The sequence below is a fragment of the Mercenaria mercenaria genome, chromosome 14, assembly GCF_021730395.1.
Source record: "Mercenaria mercenaria strain notata chromosome 14, MADL_Memer_1, whole genome shotgun sequence".
NCBI lineage: Eukaryota > Metazoa > Mollusca > Bivalvia > Venerida > Veneridae > Mercenaria > Mercenaria mercenaria.
This window is the reverse complement of record NC_069374.1, coordinates 32,946,603-32,967,774: the sequence shown is the minus strand read 5'-3', so window position 1 is coordinate 32,967,774 and position 21,172 is coordinate 32,946,603. Positions and strand designations below refer to the sequence as shown.

The window sequence follows — 21,172 nt, the reverse complement described above, 5'->3', positions numbered from 1 at the left end:
TTTCTTTTTCTTTTAAATTCCTTGTAGTAAACGCTTATAAGATGCTCCCCTCTCTGAATTGGAAATATGACTCCTAATAATGCGTCTTATAAGCGATAATATACGGTAACCGAGTCTGATTATTTACTTAGTACCTGTGGCCAGAATAAAATTTTACTAGTAGGTATGTGGGCCGGTGGTCTAGTGGTAACACGCTTGGCTGTCAATCCAGAGGTCCGGGGTTCGAATCCCGGTCCAGGCAATGAAAATTTCTGAGATGCTCTTGAGTGTCTCCCACCTAACTAGAGGCCTGTACTGGTACTTCCCAGAAAAGACGGCTTCGCGTGTATCGGTGCCATACACCGGGCACGTTAAAGAACCAGACTGTCTATTCGAAAAGAGCTAGGCTAAATTAGCCGGACATGTCTGTATCTGAAAATTTCTCTCTGTCTGTTCTGGGGGCTTTATCTCACTCTGTCCCTCTGGTCAGATCGCTCTGTGTCTGTACTATTAGAGGATGATTTCGCGCCCTGTGTGGCTGCAGTTGCTGTAAAGCGCCTTTGAACGTGTTTATCATGAAAATGGCGCTATATAAATCTAGTATAATAATAATAATAATAATAACAATAATTATAATACTGGTGGATATCATTTTTCAGTCTTAACTTTGTTGAACAGTATATGTATACAAATAAAATATACAAGAAATAAAGGGTAAGAGTGGTCTACCCTGGAATTATTGAACGAAACTCGCATAGCCAGGACCACAAATCGCAGAGTATGTCAAAACAGACTGAGGTATGCGTATGTGAAACATAACTATGCACATCACCTTTAAGTACGGAAAATATCCTAAAATTGGTACTATATACTTGTAGACTGCTTGACAAACATTTAGAAATATAACCTAGTATTCTAAAGACAAAAAGCGTCAGCTTGTTTAAATGACCCAGAATTTATAGCATATTAAAAGACAAGGAAAATATATTTTTAAAGTATATCTTTGATTGAAAGGAAGCCACATTATAACAGAAATGTCTTTGAAATAGAAACTGATTAGGGGTGTGTAAGCTAAATAAAATAAAACGAATTTCTTTGAACGTTCCTGGATATACCTGCTGGAATTTGGACAAGATCATGTAATAACTTTGAATCTGAGTCCCATAATATAGGCCAAAATAAGCCGCACCGTGAGAAAACCAACATAGTGCATTTGCGACGAGCATGGATCCAGACCAGCATCCATGCTGTACGCTTTCAAACCCTATTGCAATGAGAGAAACCGTTAGCGAACAGCATGGATCCTGACCAGATTGCGTGGATGCGCAGGCTGGTCTGGATCCATGGTTGTCGCAAATGCACTATGTTGGTTTTCTCATTATGCGGCTCAAATATTGATTCACTTTAGTCTGCCGTTGAATATCTAATGGTCGTCCCCTAACTGAATGTAACGGGAGGTTTATAAATATATAAAGGAAATCAGATGAAATCAGATATTTTGCGGTCTTTTATGCATAACTGGCTTTGCACCGACTTTATCAGACGTGTTATTTATTTTACCAATACTTCTCTGTAATATATTCCGCCCACATACAAATAACAGGGCGCAAGTTTTGCAACAACAATATCGTGTTTTATTTCCTAGAAAACCATGCATAATTCATGAAAATATTCTAAAAACACTCATTCGAAAGGTCTATAAAACTAATATATTTCTAAACTGACATATACTGCCGTCTTATCGATGCTCATATATATTTTCATCGTATTGTTCAGTTTTAAGTTTCTTAGTGTTTTTTTTTTTTTTTTTTTTTTTTTTTTTGAAATTCGACTTAAATTTAAAGTACATTTGTCGTATATAAAGCCGTTACTACCAAGTTCAGTTGTGAATACCAGCTTCTTGGAGTCAGGTAAATTTCAAATTTACCCCAGTGTACTATACCTGACACTCGTGCCCTGAAATCAACAGCAATTTGTGGGAAATTTTCCAGCTAATAATCACAATTTTCAATGATTGGGTTTTAAAAACAATTTGCACAATCTTATCCAATGTATGCAGCCTCAGAATGATAAATTATCTTACCACAAACGAAAAATATCTCCCCAGCAGAGTGAAAATAGTATATCTTCTTTGGTAATGGTGACGTGCATACACCACAGATAGCTAGAATGGCTGCCACAAATCCGAAGGCTGCAGAAAATATCATAAGCCCTATAACTGCATTTTGCCAATCTGAAAGACAATGATATACACCAATGTTTATAAAGAGAAGCAGAGTTTAACACTCAAATTGTCTTTGATTTGAAAGTGTTCTTGCCTTGAATATATTCAAAGTTGATAAGATAACCACATTTACACACGTCCCAGAAAATGAGAGCCAAGAAACAGCAGATCTCTCCACAGATAGTATTTATCTGAGGTATTATGTGTTAAGTAACTGAGTGTGTATTAATCCTTTTTTGTCATTTTATCAGCAATAACAGCAATATCTTTGTCGCTTTTCTTTCATGCAAGCATGACTTAACCAATATTAAACTTTTGACTTAAAATATAGATATAAAAGACACTTATTCAAATATCAAGTGAATTTTACAGTATAATGAAAAAATAAATAAATTGATAATAAGAATGATGACACTGATTACGACTGATGATGTGAAAACAATGACACAAATGATAATAATGACACGTATAATGATGATGGTGATAAAAAGAATGGTATTAATAAATTGGAAATAACAGATATAATGATACTGATGACAATGATGCTGTCATTGTTTATGATGATGATGATGCTGAAAATGATGACATTCAGGACAATCCAAGAGATAATGAGAGCTTTTATGATCATGTTCTAAACGGCTGAACAATTTTCCTCAAAAACATTATGTATTCATTACACTTGATAAAATATTCATAGGTTTTTGCTATGGAGGATGATGGCATTTGTTCATTTACGTGCGTTTATCATTACAGCGTAATGCTAAATTCGATTTGTATACACATGAGATGCAATATCTTTACAAACCGATAATATCAAACGTCGGGAAAATTTCGAATTCGGGATGCGAAAGTGCATAGTTACCAAAACCAAATCAATTTATGGATTGCAAAATATACGAATCCGTCTTCGAGTGGTTTGCATACCAAATGCACGACACTGTTTGCTAATCCATTTCAAATTAATATGTTTATTTTTTGGATAATAGAGGATCTGGTTTTCAGTTTTAACAGCATACGTAAAGTTACAGATGCTTCACCCTCTTGTATATCATTTTAGTACATAATGTTAATGGGTACATCCACATCAGGTCTTACTAAACTAAAGTCAGTTTACATCGATCAAAGTAAAAATGGATAATCTGACCACCAAAACTTAGAAAGGTTTTATTTTATTTTGCAGCTGTATACTGGGACCTCGGCGTTCTTACTGGGTCTAGATTCTTTACATAAATCCGACCGCATGGTGGCTGGAAGCTTGAAGCACGCACTCTCCCACAAGCTGCTCTCTATGGACCTTTGGTGACCGTCCGTAGTTTTCCCTGAAAATAAGCGTAAACATACAAAAGGATTATGATAAAGGAAAGAAAATAATATTAACATGTAGCATGAACCTAAATGTCCCAGTTCCATACTATAAAAAGGAGGAGTTTGACATACAACCCTTAATCGTATGGATTATTCATAAAACTGCTGAAGGGATGGTCGTTTGCAAAAGTTATTTGCCTCAAATACTCAATATACCTAATATAACCCAATCCTGGTTTCTACTCTGCAAAGTTAAAAATCTTCTAAACACTCAATGGTTAATTCAAAACACACAGACGGGAGGTACACAACATACGAACCGAACAGCCATAGACTTTATAAGTCAGTATTGCATTCATTAGCTTTGAAAATATCTTTAACTCGAAATCTGTGACAAGTTGAGCCAATTCGCAAAGTAATAAATGTGGAGACCGAGGTACAATTTCTCACTACAAATGTACACTAATGTACACTATACTAAAATAATAAACTGCAACAGAAAAACGTCAGTATAAACAAGTCCTTTGTTCACAAACATTAACATGACCATTATATACTGTACAAGTATTGAAGGGCTTGGTGGTTAATAGTCAATACCATTTGCCCTGAGTTCCAAAGAACGGAGGGCTAACAGTTTTGATAATTGACCGACAAGTCATTGAATACGTGTTTTAAGACATCAGAAATAAATTCCCAAGTACATTTTTTTAAAGAAATTTATCTAGCTCTGCAAACCAGTGTTGAACTGTAGACCTGTCAACAGAACAAATTATACACCAACGATTTATACAAAGAGTCAGATAAAAGTCATGATAGAGTCTGCAGTCAGTCTGCCTACTCAACACTACAATGTGGGATTATATTTTCTGTTTTGTTATTTCACATTAAGTAATGATTAATCTACGTTCTGTAAATTCACATGTTATTTGCTACTTTTATACTAATATTAAAATTGATTATATTCCAGCTGAGGTTTTGCTTTGCCCAAATATAGACAGTATGCATGATTCCATTGTTTGGTAGAAGAGCGCTTCTAGAAAAATACATTTCAATAACATGTCACAATGGGCTATACTCGTTGCATATATACCCCAAGGTAAATGAAATTATAACCAGTCTTCATAAATGTCAAAGTAAAATTCAAACACGAATCAATACCATGTAACAAACCATTGTCAGACAGTATACCACGTTTACCTCTATACTAGACGTTGGCCATGTTTAAGGCAGTTGTAAGCTTTCATTCTATGACGATATTATCATATGAATTCAACTCGTCCAACTTTACAAATAAAATAGAAACTACAATAATAAATAAAAGGCCTATGTTGGAGATAATCATGCCATTTCAAGCACATTCCTCTTCTAATATATTTTCTGCCATCATTGCATAAATAACTTTATGATACAGTAATTGAGATATCAGTGACGTGTAAGTATTAATGAAGTAAGTCCTAATTAGCTTACTGTATGTGATAATTTAGCTACAGACTGGTCAAGTATGTGGAAATATAGAATAATATGCCATTCGTGTATTTGAATAATGCCAAATCCTGTCCAAACTGTACAATCTGTCGCGAAATAGTGCATGCGTAGGTGTGTAGGACAACTGCACATGGGAATGTAAGCACTTGCTTTCAAAACTGTAGCATCTTATACCGAATAGCTGATGTGCCGAGGATCAGACAAAACAACAATGCCAAAGTCTAGCAATGTTCGAGCGTCTTGCACTCCAAATTTACTTCGTAGCAATGCAAACTAATAAATGGATCGTGGTAATGAAAACAGATATCTGGATAATGAAATGAAACAACATGTTTGAAAGCTATGCAGCACCGAACATTAGATACAGATAAAGGTATCATACTTCCTGGTTCGAAGACAACTTTGAAAATTTTACTATTTCAAAAGCATACTTTGAAAGTATTTAGTTATCATTATGAATATTGTATGGGAACTGATAAGTAAATTTGAATTGTTTTGCACGTTATTCGTTAACAGTAAAATACCAAAATTGTTTTAGTTTTAAGACATGTTCGAAAATGAAAATGAAACTTAATTATAATCAAAAAGTAACTTTAGCCATTGCTATCTAGTAATAAGTCAGCACACATCAACCATGTGAAATTGGAAAAAAAAAAACAACATGTTCGCGTATTGTTGAAATACATAGTAAAGCTTGCATATAGAGTCAGAAATAAATGCTCACATGATGTTGAAGACAAAGAAAAGCTTGCAATTGAAATTTGAAATAAATATTAATATGTACTAGGTCTTTGAAATTAGAAATAAAAGTTGTTGAGCATAAAAGTATCGTTGCAGGTAAAGTTGGAACAAGCAAATTCGATGAATTGGTATCCCTGCCGAAAGGGTTTGTGGTGAGGAACGGCAAAACAGTATATCCAGCAAAAAGTTAAGGATGTTAATAAGAGGCAAATAATTTCATTAGTCAAAATCAATTAAACAGAAAATGAATGCTATATTTTGGTGGTGGTGGTGGGGGGGGGGGGGGGCAAGGGTGACTGGGTGAGGGTACAAAACATCATATGTTGATTATAAATATTGATGGAAAATTAAAAATAAAAAAAGAAATAGGGGGGGGGGGGCGGGAGAATGCATGCCTGGGGGGGGGCATGACTGGGTGGATATGTGAGACGGAGGAATGGTACAACTTTGCATGTTGTTAAATATTCATGGAAGGTTTGAAAAAAAAGGAATGAAAAATAATCTTTTTTTTTTTTGGGGGGGGGGGGGGGAGATGGGGAGGGGGTGTGACCAAGGCAAGGTGGTGACCAAGTGTGGGTACACAACTTCACATGTTTATAATAAATGTTCATGGAAAAGAATGAAAGACGTTTAATAAAATTCTACCAATTGGTTGGTTTGTTATGTACAAATCTGTACATTTTTAAACAATTAAAGGGCAATAACTCTAAGGAAAATTGACCAATTAAAAAAAATGACAGGCATCATCGAAGTATGTTGGTTCATATTTATTTCAAGTTTCATGAAATTCTACCAGCTTGTTACTAAGAAATTGCTGGAGACGTGGATTTTTCATTAAATCAAGGGCAATAACTCTAAGGGAAATTGACCAATCAAAAACAAACAAAAAAAAAACTTGACGGGCATCATCGCAGTATGTTGGTGCATGTTGATTTCAAGTTTTATGAAATTCTACATGATAGTTACTGAGAAATGGCTGCGGACGGACATTTTTGGGCATTTTTCATTAAATCAAGGGCAATAACTCTAAGGAAAATTGACCAATAAAAAAAAAACTTGACGGGCATCATCGCAGTAAGTTTCATAAAATTCTACCAGCTAGTTACTCAGATATGGCTGCGGACGGACGCACGCACGGACGTGACGGGCGGACAACGCCATTTCAATACCCCGCTCCCGATTTCATCGGATTAAAATATGCTGATATGTTGTTCAAAATGAAATAAAAACTTGCATATGAAATTGGAAAAAAATGTGCTGATATGTTGTTCAAAATGAAATAAAAACTTGCATATGAAATTGAAACTACCCAAACGAAACAATGATACCAGTTCTAAGTTTACAAAAGTTAATGAGAAACCCGGAGAAAACTGGAAAAATAGACATTGGGAATAATGAAAAAGAAATTAAAAACATTCTAAAACAGAGAACTGTTATGGGATATCGAAAGCTACTGTAAAATCATTTAATTTCGTGGACATGAATTTTCGAAGTTTCAACCAAACCGACCGTTTTGCGGGGATATAAATTCGTGCATTCAAACTTTTGAACGAACAGAAAATGAATGAGAATTTTACTTGTTAATTGAGATTTAATTAGGTGGTTTGACTTAGAGCAACGAAATCCATGACAAATAGTACCCCCAAAATATTAAAGATTTCAAAGAGTATGGCTATAAACATTATCATTTATCACTGTCATTCTCTGTGACAACTTTCTATATTACGATAAATGAAATCATGGATGTTGTTACGGTATCATATTATCTAGGGAGTCCGTTAAATTTAAATGATTTTCGTGATACATGTAGAATTTCGCCGAAGCTGGTGTTAAGGGCGTGCCATCGTTGCATATTTCAAAACCTTTCAGGATCAGACTCAGTTGAACTCTGTCTATCATTATTTCGCATCGTTGCGTTCTAGGCTTTCAGTGAACTTTCTACAAACTGTTTTAACTAACACAACGACGGTCTTCAAGTGTCGTGTGGGGGCTATAAAGTTGTCTCCCTGTACTTGAACGCTGTGTTATATTTTCTGGCCCGTTTTGATCATGGTTTCTGTGCAACGTTTCTCGTACAGTTGGTGCTATGGGGCGTGAGTGTTTTTGAATGTAGCATTAACACCCATGAACATACTATGAAACCTAGACGGCTATCACTTAATCTTTAGCCTGCTGGCGGCAAGTGATACAGTCTTTGCAACCCGTGCAGACCAAGATCAGCCTGCACGTCCATGCAGGCTTATCATGATCTGCACTGTTTGGTATTCAGTCAATAAATTTTCATTGAACATGCCTTCGAATAATAAGTGGTACTGCCCAAACTGAATGACGGATAAGTTCATTTTAGAAGTTTAGCAGGGTAAGGGTTAAACTGGTTGCGTTTTATGCTTCAAATGGATCATCTTACACATTTATTAGTATCAATAAAATTTAATTCTTTTTTTTTTTTGTATTTTGGAATAAATATTCTAAATATTAATCGAGCCAAGATGAAATACAACAAAACAGTTTCCAAGGTACTTACTGAAAACATTTCAAATTCAAAAGCCACGATGAATTCGATATTTGTTTAAAGTGGAATTTTGCACATATGTCAAGTAAAAATCCACCTGAAATAGATGTGTGTGTAAAAAGGGTGAAGGAAATTATAGCTTTTAACCCAATAAACCAAAATCTTCCTGTTACTAGTAAGAAATTATAACTTTCCAAATATGACTTTTCTTATTTTGACTGGGGCAGTCTTTTTAAGAAAAGTCAAACTGCACGCAGGAGTTGCTTCCCTTCAACTTCAGAAACCGCTACCTGTAGGCAAGGGAGATCACTGCGTAGAAGCCTGAAGAAAAAGACCATTAATTTACCAGTCCAATTTCTTTATTTCTAAAGCATCAACTTCAAATACTTATGCGGCATTATCGTTAATTTAACACATTTAAATGCACAGCCACGGAAAATTGTTTTTATAAAACATTCACCAAAAACACACTATGTGCAGTAAGATGCGCATAATGCCACTTTAAAATGACCTACTGCCATTATTTCTGCTGAAAACTCGCCGTTATGAAAATGCACATATAAATATCCTATTGTGGGAAAACTGAATTCAGACAAAATTGACTAGACGGGAGAGAGCGTCAAATGTAATCAAATTTGTTACACTTATGCCTAGAAAGTCATGCTGAATTTGGTATTTGTTTTTCATGACACATTGTCATTACTTCTGTAAGGAACCGCCAACATTGGGCGCATTTGTCGGTAATATGATGAATTTGGTATTTGTTTATCATGGCACATTGTCATTACTTCTGTAAGGAACCGCCAACATTGGGCGCATTTGTAGGTAATGTGATGAGGTAATACACTTTGGGAATATTGTGTTCAGACAAAAAGGATATGAGATATTGTCTGTTAATTGAATAAAGCTAAAAGAAGACATTTATTTTTATTCCATGTTAGCCTCGAAAGTCATGATGCATTTGTCATTTGTTTATCATGATCTTATGCATTTACATACATATGGAGCCATCAATTTTACGTACATTTATAAGCAAAACGATATAAGATTCTCTTAGTGAATATTGTACACGAACAAAATGGCGTTAACGTATTATCAAATTGTGAGTATGTTGTGTTCTTATCGGGACAAAAATGATGACAAAATAATATTGTAAAATGAATTAAGATAATGGACCCGTAAAAGTGTACCTCCTTTTGAAGAGTATTCAATTCCTACAATAAACCTACTTTGTCTATTTTTTTTTCAGGAGGGCGTAGGTTCAAGCCGCACCAAATTAAGTTAAACAGTTTTTCAAGACTTATTATTGATTTATTGTACAAAAGCGGAAATTTTTCATTTGATAAGCTGTTACCTCTGATACAGAAGGGTGCAGGGTTAGATATATTTGTAAATTTTGAGCTACATGGGGTAAAAGTTCTTTATTTTGCCCTTACTCTTTAGTGTAAATATTGTGGAAGAAATGTAGGTAAGTTTTACTTCTGCCCCATAGTTATTTTAAAATGTAGAGAGCAATATTTAAAACAGTCTCACAGTGGTAGAGCTAAATTTCTTTCCGATTTTACTCGAGGCTCCCTAAAAATTGTTATCAACAATTTTATTTTGTGTTTTATAATTGTTTACTAATGCTTTGGGGTTTCTTGTATCAAAATTATTGCTATAATGAATTCTCCAAGAACGTTTTGTACACTGGTTATTACTTTGAAATTTGTCTCTATTTCAGCTTGAAGAAATATCATGAATTATACAAAATTAAAAAAAAAAACGGCTCGGTAAAAGTTGTTTAAAAATTGAAACACCGTGCGAAACAATGTTAACTTTAAGACTGTATCAAGTTAATGCAATTTTTAAACACATAACTATTACGTGTACATTACCTTAATGTTTAGTTATTAAATTTTCAAAATGCAATGCGTTCTTAAAGTCCTTGTGTGTATTCATGTAAATCACGGGCGATTAATAAATAATTACATATGATACTATCACTTTTCATTAGCATTCAGGCGGCGTTCCTGCTTTAAGAAGACAACAGGTTATCCTCGAGGTATTGTTTCAGGCATGAGTGGGCACCTGGGTAGAACCACCGATCACCTTTTGTAAACCAACAGGATGGCTTTCCAATACAAGTCTCTTGCAATAAGATTGAAGAACGTTTTACTTCACTTTGTTACAAAATGCATTCATATCAACAGCAGCATAATTAATAATATTATGACGAACACACGTGTGAATATTACAGATGTTTCAAATGCGTCACTAGCGGCAGTATATCTAACTTATTTTACGGTAAACGAATGGTGAATCTAGCGTTCATGTACTCTCCCAGAGCACATGTATGTTCTGAAAGAATTTTTGCGATACAAGCAATTTCTTATTGTGTGATCATCGTTATCGAGCACCTAAATTTCACCCTGTATCGTCTCCTGTTATAATGCGTTATTGTAAGTGAGGCACAGAAAACAACAAATCGATCTTCATCAAAGAAACTATTTATAGAAAACCTAGTCTGCAATTTCCGGCGCAAACATTGCGTACGTGAGGCTGTTCTTGCTAATACGACTAGCAAGCACGCATTTACATATGGAAACGCATAAAAGGATAAAGTATAATTATACCGGTATGTTAAAATCCGCCTTACTTACCTCTATCATTAGATTAGAAACTGAAATATGTTGTTTCTAACTGTAGATTTTTTAATTCATAAATACTGTGATGCATACGGTGCTGGATTTCTAAAACCAAAAGCGCCTGTAAGTATTTTCTTGAATACTGAAGCTAAATATTTCTCTTTCCGGCTCCATGTCAATACTGAAACGCCTACCATTGACAAACAATCCTTAAAAAGATCCTCGCGACTCAGTTTGTTAGCACAGAATTATTTCATAAGCACAGGTTGCATTTAAACCCTTTTAGCAGTTCAACTGAATGACGACGTTTGAAAACACGACAAGGTTTAGATAACCACCTCTTCTCATATATCTATATCGTTCAACCCAGTAATATACAATGTGTATGACCAGCCTATTTGTCTGTTCAGCAGGATCTTTGCACCTAAAATAATGTTTGGTATAATCTTATAATGTAATTTGAACGAGTCTGTCTAGTTTTGAGTGTCAAAGTTTTGGTATTTAACGCTTAGGTGGTATACGGTTTTGTAAGTTATGTTGTTTAGATTGACACACTTTAGGTAATAAAGCGATTTTTACAGCTTTTAATAGCATAGGCTGCACTTTGATAGAACCATCCACATTCCGAAAGTCCCATGGATGGATTCCTCACATGAAGATTTTGAACACCCATCGGTGAGGAGCAAGTAGTTAAAAGTCAGCGGTTTTTACTATTCAGTCACGGAGGCCCCTATAACTAATAGTGCCATCTGAAACATTTTATCACACTTACATTCATGGAAAACATTGGACAATGACTAAATATACCTCAGAGTACAGAAATGTTGAGAAATCTATACTGAATATTAACGTTCAGAATACGTATGACTTGAACCTTGGCCAGGAGTATAGAAGTGGAATTATTGACAGGTAAAGTATATATTGATTTCAAATAAACAAGAATGAAATATGAACTGGTTAGCAGTAGTTACGTCGTAATCAAACGCTTTTCATAATTACCAACAATTCTAAGCAGCTTTGTTGTGTGAATAACGAGGTATACTGCATTTTACATTGCAAGCATTAGGCACAAGATTATGGATTATTATAAGAGAACATACAATTCAATAACGTGCACATGTACATGGTTAGACTGTAGATTATAACGATATTGCTCTACGTAAGTAGAGCTCCAATTAGAAACCATAAGGTAAGCAGTTTGAAACGGCATTTCATTATCAGACACTACCGTATGAATAATTAACATCACAGCCTAAACATATTTTGAAAAGCTTGAACAAGAGCCCAGAAGAAATTGTAATGATTTTGTTTCTAATGACCGGAAATTATAATACCGAACAACTGAGTTAATAACTGAATATTTTGCGTTCTGCTGGGACTCATATAACCTATTATTACATGCTCATTTAAAAAATCCGTTAAGTTTTTCATATTGACGTTCAAATTTCATATCGGGTTTGTGACGTCATTTGTAACGTCAGTTTCATGTATGTCGTCGCGTTTAAAAATTCTTTAACGACAAAATTTCCATTTTCACTCAGGCTTAGTAGCAATTTTGCATTATTTATATGATAATTTTAAGTGTAGACGCGTATGTAATAAAAAGATTATTAGATTTGCATCAAGAAATATGCACTCGTTCTTTCACGGAATAATATTGCGCTCCTAAAGTCGCGCAATATTACCCCTGCAGAACTTTTCGATACAAATCTAATAACCTATAATTATTTGCTAACCCTTTATTTCAAATAGCAAATTATCAAACTGTAACAGACAGAAAGGAAGATGGAAAACAAGACAAAAACTGATTAATAACTTGAAACTCATCAGCATAATTATACGATTCAAATAGTGAAACATACTGTATATGTAGCGTTCAGCCCACTACAGCTTCCGCATTCGTTGCGCGATGTGGGACAGTTCAAGGAATTCATTACAATTAAGTCAACACGCCCACAAGGGACGGAATGCTTTTTTAACTGTCCCATGACCTGTTTCGTTATAGCCTTAACATTATTGATCTTGGTGCTCTGGCTTCTGCAAAGCCGTTGACTATATAAGTTGACGGTTCCGAAGGTTTCGACTGATATATATTTTTACATGAGCATGTCTGCTTTTTACAATATTATCCTATAGTATAGGCTATGAAAGCATTCTTCCAGGCAGTCAATAATTTTACTTTCATCGTCTTCTTATATATAAGAAACATATGTATGGGTTTAAGCGCCGGTAAACCAATTTAAACTACCATGTTATGGCTTTCCCACTAACCGCCCCATGGCAGTGCCTACTGTTTTCTGTCTTCATTACATGCTTGTATCTGTTTTCTTTATTTTTTAATTCATCTTTTATTTATGTATATTTATGTACAGTCCGTGTGAACGTACGTCCTGTGGCTATTGCTTTTCCTGTTGAACTTTCTTTATTTTCAGTTTGTAAGGATATAGACAACTTATCGAGTATCCATAAAATATTCGATAAAAGTTTCAAAGTCCGCCTTGTGTTCCGTTGTTACGCCGGTCTCCTGTAAATGCTTACATTTATGCAAACTGTGTTTTATGTTAACACTCTTTATTTAAATTTTCAAGCCTGCATTTTTTTAAAGAAACATTTGGGATTAATATAACCATAAGTTACACAACTGATTGAATCACGTCCTGCAAAAGTATCGTGGTTTATTCCTATCCTGTATCAGTCATGCCTGGATGTTTTAGTGTGATATTTATCTGGAAAAATAGACACCGAGTCCGTAGACTAAAATGAAAAATGTTTTATTCATAAACACTTATGATATATATGTACTTCACTCCTGAAATCTGGATTTAAATAATTATGTTCTTTCCTACTATATCTAGTTATTATTTATTATTCCGTGTACAGGGCATTCAAACCCATTTTGATTTGCATGTTCTCTTGTGATCAAGGGGAAATCTTTATCCTGTTCTGATAGTTAACCGTCTAATAAAATAAATAAAATAATTGGAATCAGAACGCTGCCAAGCAATATTACTGCAGACTCGAACTGATTTAATATGTTCCTACGAGGTAATGAAGAAATAAAACACACCAAAAAACAAAACAAACAAACAAATCCTCTCACGTTTCCTAGTTCCGGCTAAAGTGGACCTCTATATAAAATTGAATGGAGTCAAAACAATTCTTCAACAATATTACATGTGCTGGTCTTATGAACAGCGTCACAAATAGGCAAAAAGTTGTTCATAGTCGCTTAAAATCATTAAAATGTGTGCCTATTCTGAAGAAAACGATATTGAAAGAAAGATAAAATCTTTGTTTGAAAGTTCATTGCCATAAAAGCAAACTGTTCGCGCATTGTATGCCAAGAGGACTTTGACTTTACGTTTTCCCAAGCGATATTTCTGTGATAATTAATTATTTATAAACATCAATGGCAGTAGATTCATTTAATGAATAATTAATTATTAGAGGTTCGTATTACTGTTTCCAGTCTGGTCTCTTATTAAAACGGAAAATTCCGAAAATGTTTAAAAGGACGTTGTTGTGTGCTACATTACATTTTGTCAAAAATGTCACGAACAGCGGGAAATAATTACTTTCTAAGAGCGAATTCCATTAAAACGAAATCCTACAGCAGTTTATTGATTTCTGCAAAAAACACCCCAAACTTTATCAAAGTTATAAACAAGGACAGCGAGGACGAAACAAACCAGAGGAGGACAGCAACGCTCGACTATTCAACAGCCTTGTCAACTGAATAAATACAAAATGTATGAATAAAAAAGGGGCATAGTAAACATGCAAAACAGATTTATGGATCCTGACGATAACAGTGGGCTAGTGTAAGAAATTTCAATCCATTCCCATTAGTGGATACTGAGGTACCAGGTTACATACGAAGACTTACCCTAACCAAAAAGGTCCAAAAGGGGCATAACTTTGTAAAAAAGTAAAACGGAGAAATGGATTTTTGACCTCGACAGTAGAAACCGTAACACAAGTAACGGTAACAGAAACACATCAAGGCTGATAAAAACCTTTAATGACATGTGTCCTTTAAAATTAAAGACATGCATGTACCAAATCTTACTTTGGAATAACCTTGTCTGGTTTATTTGAGGGGAAATGCAATCGAGTAATATTGCGAACGATGAAAAATATTTATAACGAGTTAAAAAATTTAAAGATCATATATGATGCTGATTTGTCTTTAAGATGTTTATACCATGTGAAACCAACACTATATAGCTTTTTGGAACAAATTTATGTAGTTGCAATCTTGTAATTGAAGCAATGTAAACAACAAATCGATTTTCATTACGGAACTATTTACGGAAACCCCTTGATGAAAATCTAACAGCGATTCTAGTCACGAACACAGTGGACGTGATTAATCTCTTGTTTCAGAATTAAAACGAACGGATCTTTTAAATGTTTGTGAAGTTTTACTTTCAATATATTCACGAAGTACAGTACATGGACGTTTTGCGATATATCTTTGTACTTGTATCATAAACAATTAATTCTATCACCTCTCCTTATATATGTGCTTAGAAGGTAGTACCTTTTAAGCTCATTCAATGTTTTGTACTACCTTCTAAGCACATACATCATACGTTGCTGCTGTCCGTACGTCCGTCCGTACGTCCCAAATGTTGTGTGTCCAAATCCTCCCACACTATTAGCCAGATTTGCTTTACAGATGAACAAGCTTGACGTGCAGATGACCATAAAGAAAGGAACTTTTGCTGAGACTATTTTTTACAGCTGTTATGCCCCTTTGATAGTTTTGCTATATAGAATATAGAGAAAAATCTTGTGTGTCCAACTTCTCAAACACTATTGAAAGGATATGCTTCAAAGATTGACACATGAAGGACCTAGATGTGACGATGACAAAAAATGATGGACTTTTTTTCTGTGGCTATCTATTCTAGAATCATGGCTCTTAATTAATTTCACAAAATAGGCAATAGTGAAGAACTTTGGTGTGTTCAGATCCTCGTACACTTTTTGACGGAATGGATTTAAAGTTTCTCACAATCTTATCTAAATACAATTTGCTGCAAACTTTTAGTATGAAGATGGTCTGTACTAAACTCTTTGCTATTTAGAGGATGGCGCGGTATGTTGAGGCATACGTCTCCTATCATGGTCACAATTCTAGTTTTTATTCTACATTAGATTAGGAACGGTCCCTGTAAAAGTACAAATGATTTCCTTTGTAGAGGTATCTTATTACAACCTAATGAATGATAATCATGTTTATTTTGTGTTTGTTTTAAATATGCCAATAAACAAGCACACACCATCAATAAAAATTTGAATGTGGATCTTATTACCCTTTAAGTAGGAATGCACTTAATAACATAAAATGATGAAATATGAAATATTAAATGTCCATTAGCTAGTAGTTCCATATACCTTTCTTTCCTCACAGCATTTTCTAATGGAAGAGTTTGTCCCACTTTAATAACACCACCGATTGTGCTGTTTCAGTTTTCAATCTCCTTATCTTTTATTATAACATTACTGTGAAATGTTTTCTCAATCAACATTCTGTGTCAAAACAATTAATTATAAGAAAACATATTACAACAGTGTGGCTACAAGTAAATTCTCATACTCACACAAGCAGTTGATGATGATAATTAAAGTTATATAATGTTCTGAGACCATTTGAAGCCTATCGTGTGAAATGCGTGAAGTAAAATGAGTGCAATAAATCTATTATGAATGTGAACGGATCAATATAGAGCAAGACTTTGTTACGATTTAATTATTTTACTTATAGATTATTTAATCCACAAATGTCTTCGTTATTGGCAGAAAGGTATTGATCAATCAATAACGAATGCTGTTGTTGCATGGTCATATATAGGTACAGCCGTATATTTATCTTAAATTCAGGGTAAGTAGACAGAACGTTTTATTATCATATGAATCATATAAAGGGCTTCTGCGATTGCAGAAAATATAGCTTTGTGACTGCAAAAATTGCAGCTTCTACGATTGCAAAAAACACAGCTTTGTGACTGCAAAAAATGCTGCTTCTGCGATTGCAAAAAATACAGCTTTGTGACTGCAAAAATTGCAGCTCCTGCGATTGCAAAAAATACAGCTTTGTGACTCAAAAATAATTTATTGCAGCTTCTGTGACTGCAAAAAATACAGCTTTGTACAAAAAATGCAGCTTCTGCGATTGCAAAAATATACAGCTTTGTGACTGCAAAAACTGCAGCTTCTGCGATTGCAAAAAATACAGCTTTGTGACTGCAAAAATTGCAGCTTCTGCGATTGCAAAACATGCAGAAGACAACGTAGCTCTGATTAATGCTACACAAACAAGAGATAAAAATAAATTTAAAGGGACAGGTGATTACAAAATATCACACAAGAGAAATTCGTATTTCATAGCAAGACGTTCCAAATGACAAAAGAGTCAAAGGCACAACACGAGTCAGAGCTAGAAATAAATACGACAAAGTTGAATGCACAACACGAGTCAGAGCTAGAAATAAATACGAAAAAGTTGAATAGACTCCAAAGACCAATGTGAATATTTGTGTCGTCTGCTGCACGAACTCTTATCTAAACACTTCTGGGAATCACTGACATTTAGTCAACTGAAGGCTAACGCGCAATAGGATATTTCCGTAGTATTGTTTGGTACAATAAGATATCATCCACAGGCTGTCTGTACGTGACTAACACTAAGTCGTTGTTTGTTGCTTTTTTGTTTTTGTTGGGTTTAACATCGCACCGACACAATAACAGGTCATATATGGCGACTTTCCATCTTGGATGCTAGAGGAAGATCTCAGGTGCCCCTCCGTGCGTTACATCTGTATTTTATCATGGGCGGGCACCTAGGTAGAACCACCGGCTTTCCGTACGTCAGCTGGATGACTTCCTCACATAAAGAATTCAACGCCCCGAGTACGGCTCGAACCTACATCGTTGAGGAGCAAGCGATTCCAAGTAGTTAACCACCCGGCCACGGAGGCCCCTACTAAGTCATTGTAAGTGTATAACGTTATAATGGTGGACAAGGTACTTCAACAAAATGAGCCGACTTCGTAGCCACACAAAATAACCACAAGTAATTTTGATTTTAACTGTTATATGAAGACACTTCTGCGACAAGGTAAAGCACTATCCGACTTTTATTTGAATGTAAGGCACTAACTCCGTAATGTTCTGGGTCATGGTAATTTGTGTTTATATAAAACAAGGTCAAGGTCATCTGCAACGCCATTCATACACTGTTGTAGGGTTTCCCGCTATTTATTTAGGATCTCTGTCGTTGTACTAAGTAAGCATATCATAGAATTTCCTGGCTTAACCACCAAAGGTAGGTCAACGATCGGAGAAATAATTATTTTATATTTTTGCTAGTACACCATTAGTAATTAAACCACAAAAGTTTGTGATGGACATGGTAGTCATGATAGTCACTACTGAATTGTCAGGAAACCTTGCCTAGTAATATGGAATGTAGTCATGGCGTAAATTCTGATTCTAGCCTTTTGACTAGAATATCTACAATAAATGAAAAAGTCATGGCGTTATTTCTGATTCTAGCCTTTAGACTAGAATATCTACAACAAAAGAAGAAGTCGTGGCGTTAATTCTTACGCTAGCTTTTAGACTAGAACATCTACTAGAAATGAAGTAGTCATGAAGTGTTTGCAAAACAAAGTCTAGGATAAGACTTTGTCTGGTAATGTAATCGAAGTGAAGAATGTTGTAAGTTCGGGTCAGTTAATTAGGTACATGGGGACAATCAAGCAACGTACCAAAGTACTCACTGCAAATAATTGATCGAACATGGAATAGCTCAAGATAATACGTACATGGAAGGAGAGTATATGAAGTACATGTATATGACATTGATAACGTATTGCATATGGTCCAAATGTATTTGGTTTGATTCTTACATATCACTGCTGAAATATCATCAAGTTAAAATTCCAAATGAACTCTAAGGAAGATATGAGAGGCGTCATGGCGTTTTTATTTTACGATCAACACATACCAGACAATAATAAATACATAAATGACGTGAGACAGAACTTAAGACAAAAAAATGTCAGACAGGGTCAGCGAACGACAGAACATTGGAGACTTTGTAATATTTTATGGATATGTAAGCAAACTCAAAACAAATTTATGCGACTATATTACAACAGGGGAATAATAAATCTAGAATAAAATTAGTCCCAACATTCTACTAGCCAGAGTATAAGAAAAAATGCTTGTAAATTTCTTATAAATCGATACTAGTTGAAATTCAGTTTAGACCGACGGAGCGGCATTTCAATTGGCATTTAAATGCTGCCTTGGACTATGGGCAGCAGAAAGTCATTGGTAACATTCATGTACGCAATACTTACGCAGACTTATCTTTCGAACAAGCAAGTCCTGGTTAAAACTACTGATGATTAATAATATCTGTATCGGATAAAAATATCCGTCCTGAGGGCACCTGCGCATTGGGCGGTAACGAGGCTTGCCGAGTTACCGCCCATGCGCATGTGGCCGAGGGATGGATATTTCTATCCGATTCGTAAACACATGACTGTAATTTTTTTATTGCATATCGTATACATAAAACTTTTCATTCTGACAGATTATTTTTCTTGCATACCATATTTTAAATAAAGCAAATAGAAGTACTTTCTTTGTAGCACTCTTTCTTATAATAGAGTATGTATAAAAAGCGCAGGAAATTAACGTCCGTAAATAGAAGTGATGTCATGACGTTTTAGTGACTCACAATAACAAAGTTCTACTTTAATTTTACCGTTTGTAACGGTATGTTCTTACCGTAAAATAACGTAATTTAAATCGAGAAATATACTGTACTATAAGGAATGGAGAGAAACTATCAAGGTACACCTTGTTTTTTCTTTTTTTACATAAACAATATATGATCAACGCATGAATCACTAGTTGTCATTAACAGCACGAGAGTCATCTGGCATGGGGCGGAGGGGGGGGGGGGGGGGGGCAGATGGGTTTTGCCGGTATGGGTAAAATCACCGGAAACGCCAGTCCGGTGTGTAAAAAAAAGAGTGGTTTAAAATCAACAACTTTCTTTAGGTATACTTAACAGTGATTATAAGAAAATAGAAAATAGAAATCTAGATAAAACGAATTTGCGTTACATACGTCAAGTCAAGTCAAGTCAAGATAAACTTTTTGAAAAGTCTTTTTTACGTAAAAACACAACCGTCGTATACTATACCAGTGCATGTAATGAGGGTTGTACTATTTTCTGGACGCTGGGACTTGGTCATCAAATCAAAATCAAATATTTGTTACCTAATCTCACTCACGTGTCTTCTATCTGTAGTTGGACAGTTTAGAGTAATTATTACTATACTGAATATAATGTTAATTTGAAAAATTAAAAATAAAAAGATCGAAAATCTATACATCTATCATATACGATAGAATGTCTTTAAAGTTACACAAAGTGTGTAGTTTTAAAGTAATATTACTGAAATAATACTCACATGTTATATGGAGCCAGTACTGGTTAAAGATGGAAGCCGCAGTAAGCACCAGGGCGAGTATTGTAGACAGCATACCTGCCCACCGGAAGGGTCGCCATATTCTTGCCTCGCGCAGATAGAATTCCTCTCCAAACTTCCGTGCATCATGCTGTGTCTCCCCAGTTTTGAACTTGAGGAAGTTCTTCATTTTTGTCACCATTTATCTGGTGATTTTCTGTACGGTTTTATAAGCTACGTTACGTAATCCTCACACAACCTGTTTGTTCACAATTCACGCATACTCTATTATCACAAATGATCACCAAGTTTCCCACTTGCTTGTGTTATCAGTTTTGTAATGGAACTTTGACATTCACTGTTCCAGAAAGACAAAGTCGGACGGAATCACTTGTCACGCTGTATCAAATCTAACAAGTAATGCATATTTATTCAGAATATTTTATTTCACATGTTTGTTATACCGTTGCTGAAACAGACACTATTCTATATCTATAAAATACACTTGTAACCTTGATTTATTTTATATCTATAAAATACACTTGTAACCTTGATTTATTTTATAATCTATAGAATACACTTGTAACCTTGATTTATTTTATATCTATAAAATACACTTGTAACCTTGATTTATTTTATATCCAGTCGTAATATTTCCTCCAAGACAAGAAAAAAAAATCAAATTCCGTCGATTTCAGGTTTATTCAGCTGGGAATGACTTGTTTATACGGAAGGAATTCTGTTAATATTGAACAATGTCTATCCAATACAACACAAACATACTACTCTTAATTTCCTCCCT

The 21,172-nt window shown here is 34.8% G+C and overlaps 1 protein-coding gene across 1 annotated transcript in view; it reads right to left on the bottom strand.

The window, feature by feature from the left end:
* The window catches only part of LOC128548156 (uncharacterized), a 65,038-nt gene that overhangs the window by 5,492 nt on the left and 38,374 nt on the right, over nucleotides 1-21,172 (bottom strand). Inside the window, exon 4 of the mRNA XM_053522577.1 lies at nucleotides 2,063-2,212. Within this exon, the coding sequence (XP_053378552.1) occupies nucleotides 2,063-2,212 (150 nt within the window). The remainder of the gene's footprint in view (nucleotides 1-2,062; nucleotides 2,213-21,172) is intronic.